This window comes from Protobothrops mucrosquamatus, unplaced genomic scaffold (genome assembly GCF_001527695.2).
Source record: "Protobothrops mucrosquamatus isolate PMUCROS unplaced genomic scaffold, P.Mucros_1.0 scaffold_239, whole genome shotgun sequence".
Classification (NCBI taxonomy): Eukaryota; Metazoa; Chordata; class Lepidosauria; order Squamata; family Viperidae; genus Protobothrops; species Protobothrops mucrosquamatus.
In genome coordinates, this window is record NW_015386315.1 from 39,589 (window position 1) to 42,557 (window position 2,969).

The 2,969-nt window shown below is 36.2% G+C and overlaps 1 protein-coding gene across 1 annotated transcript in view; it reads left to right on the forward strand.

Moving 5' to 3' along the window:
• The window catches only part of THBS4 (thrombospondin 4), a 43,065-nt gene that overhangs the window by 30,574 nt on the left and 9,522 nt on the right, over positions 1-2,969 (forward strand). The window contains exons 14-15 of the mRNA XM_015829911.2: positions 906-1,024; positions 1,934-1,986. Coding sequence (XP_015685397.1) covers positions 906-1,024; positions 1,934-1,986 — 172 coding nt within the window. The remainder of the gene's footprint in view (positions 1-905; positions 1,025-1,933; positions 1,987-2,969) is intronic.

Here is a 2,969-nt window from a genome sequence, read left to right on the forward strand (position 1 = left end):
GACCACTTCAGCAGAATCGGTAGCTAATTTTTTTTTGCCCAGGCCCAGAATGGACTTCCGGAAGTGGCATCCACACACAGAACCAGTTGTTCCCATATTTGAATCCCGCCACTGGTCAGGCACATATTTTTACATATGAAGCATAGATAGATTGATACTCTCACACACAACACATGCACAACTCGGGAGTCCCAGATTCTTAATTCCTGCTCAAAGAGTAGGTGATGATTATGGCTATGAGGATCCATTTGGGGAATTGCCATTGCATCCAGAATCAACAATGGAAGCACTCATTCTAGGAGGTCCTAAAACCTATGACTATTTCATCTTGTTAAGGATGGTAACAAAAACTGAGTAGGGCCAGGATGAATATACCACCTTCATCCCAATCCTACCAAGGCTAATCCACAAGTGATATCTTTCCATCTCTCTGTTTAAAATAATATTGCATATAAACATATAAAAAAAATGAACCAAGTAATAATTTGAAAGACATCTGCCCAGTGAACTCATTCTACATTCTATCTAACAGGCTACCCTAAGAATTAAGGTGAGGTAGAGCAGTGGTGAACAATCTTTTTATGGCTAGGTCCAATATTTATTTTTCCTTTTTTTTCAGCCATGGAAAGATTTATCCATGTCAGAAACTGAAAAAATGTCAGCCTTTTTCTTTTTACATGGATGGAAATAGTACTTTTAGCAGTGGTTTAAGAAACCCTTTCCTCATTTTTGTCCTTCCCCCAATGGGAAAAAAAACCCCTGAGCTAAAGTTGTGATACCAAAAATTGGTCATTGTGCTTGAATTTCTGAGATCTGGTCTGCGAATTTGTTTGGACACATTTTTCCCCATCCTGGTGTTTTGGTGAATATGAGGTTACATTAATTATGTGTGCAATTTTATTCAGGGATTAGGAATCTTTTGGACAACTGTCAGAGAATAGCCAACTGGGAGCAGAAAGATAGAGACAATGATGGTGTTGGTGATGCGTGCGACAGCTGCCCTAATATCAGCAATCCCAATCAGGTGAGCAGATAGCTGTATCTGCAAAGGCATTGGTCTTCAGTGGAATTAAAAATGAGAATGCAAATTGCTATAAAGTTGCAAGTGTATTAGTCTTACTTCAGGCTTATAAAAAGTATTTTACAAGATGTATTCAAAGCCATTGCTGTTTCATCTTACATTCATAAATTTGAGCGAAGTCAAGAATAATTGAATTAATATAGGTAGTCTTTGACTTATGACAATTAAGCCCCAAATTTCTGTTACTAAGTGAGACAATCTTTAAGTGAGCTTTGCCTCATTTTATGACCTTTCTTGACACAGTTGTTAAGTAAATTAATAAAACAATTAAGTGAATCTGGCTTTCCCATCGATCACATGACCCTGGGACACTGCATCCATCATAAATATGAACCAGTTATCAAGCATCCAGATTTTGATCATGTGACCATGGGGATGCTGCAATGGTTGTAAGTGTGAAAAAATAGTGATAAGTTACTTTTTTCAGTGCCATTTTAACTTTGAGTGGTCACTAAAGGAATGGTTGTAAGTCGAGAATTACCTGTACCAAATCAGAACAGTTTTTAATAGCTAATCAAATGACTGCCTGAATGTTTTCTAAAAAGGAAGACTTTTATAAGCTCCCAAAATGTTATTACTAAGGTAATGGTGATGGTTTCATTTGACCACAAATATTCAGAAAGGAAGAAAAGCCCACTGTGAAAAGTTTCAACCAGACAATTTCCCCCAAGTATCTTTAAACGGTATTCTCTCCAGAATTTTCTGCAAAATGCCAGTTTGAAAAAGCTGGTGTAGATAATTGGTTTTTCAGTGCAATGTACATGGCAGTTTTTTCTATAAGATAGTATATAGTATTCATAACCTTTCATCATATATAATGTAATTAATTTTTATTATTATTGGGTTTTACAGTCAGACACTGACAATGATCTGGTTGGAGATTCCTGTGACACCAACCAAGACAGGTAAGGTAAAGTTTACTGTAATATGCTTTAATATTGTGCTTCTCAACCTTAACAACTTTATATGTGTAAACCTCAAATCCCAGAATCACAATTTTGAATCACAAAATCAGAGAATTGGAAGGAGCCATGCAAATAACTGAATCTACTTCACTCAGAGCAGGAAACCAAATTAAAATTTCCAGAAGATAGCTGCCTAGTTTCCATTTGAACAAATCCAGTGAAGAGACATCCGCTGTATGTTTGTCTAATTGGTTGTCTTGTATGAACTGTTCTTGTCATGTACATTAACATTTTTTCCTACAAAATGTTTGTCTTTGAGCCAAATGAAATGAAATAGTCCAAATCCACGATTGGAATTGTTATCTCTTTGATTTTTTTTGAAAGGTGTTCCAATGGGACAAATATTCAAGTATAATTACAATCACAAGAAGTAACATTTCTGCTCTATTTAGCATTGGTCAGAACCCACCCTAAGTCATGTCTCTTATTTACCTGACTACATTTTAAAAAGGGTTCCTAAACTGAAAAGGGCCCAGTGTAGGACATTTGGGGTGATCAGGGACTGGAAATTAAATTCTACAGGGAAATAGAAGGATGTGTTTAGCTTTGCAGAAAATCTACTGAAGAAGGATAAGGTAGTACTTTAGAGATTTTTTTCCCCTCATCACAGAATATACAACACAGAATTTTGATTCAGGAAAGCGGATTCTGGATTCATAATAGGGGAAGCTTCTTAGGGCTCAGAACAGAGCAACAGACATTTTCAGTATTTTTCCAGTGGAAGAAGCGTACCATTTGTTCTGCTTCGTGTAGAAAATAGAATCACCAACTAAGAAGTTGCCAAAAAAAGAAAGAAAAAAAGGAAGCATAATGAAAACCTCTCTGGTTTAGTTTTGTGCAAAAAAATGAAAAAGGATACTTAAGTCATGAGCATCTAAGAGAGCAGAGGAGCAGATAATGAAATGTGCATCACCATGTTATTG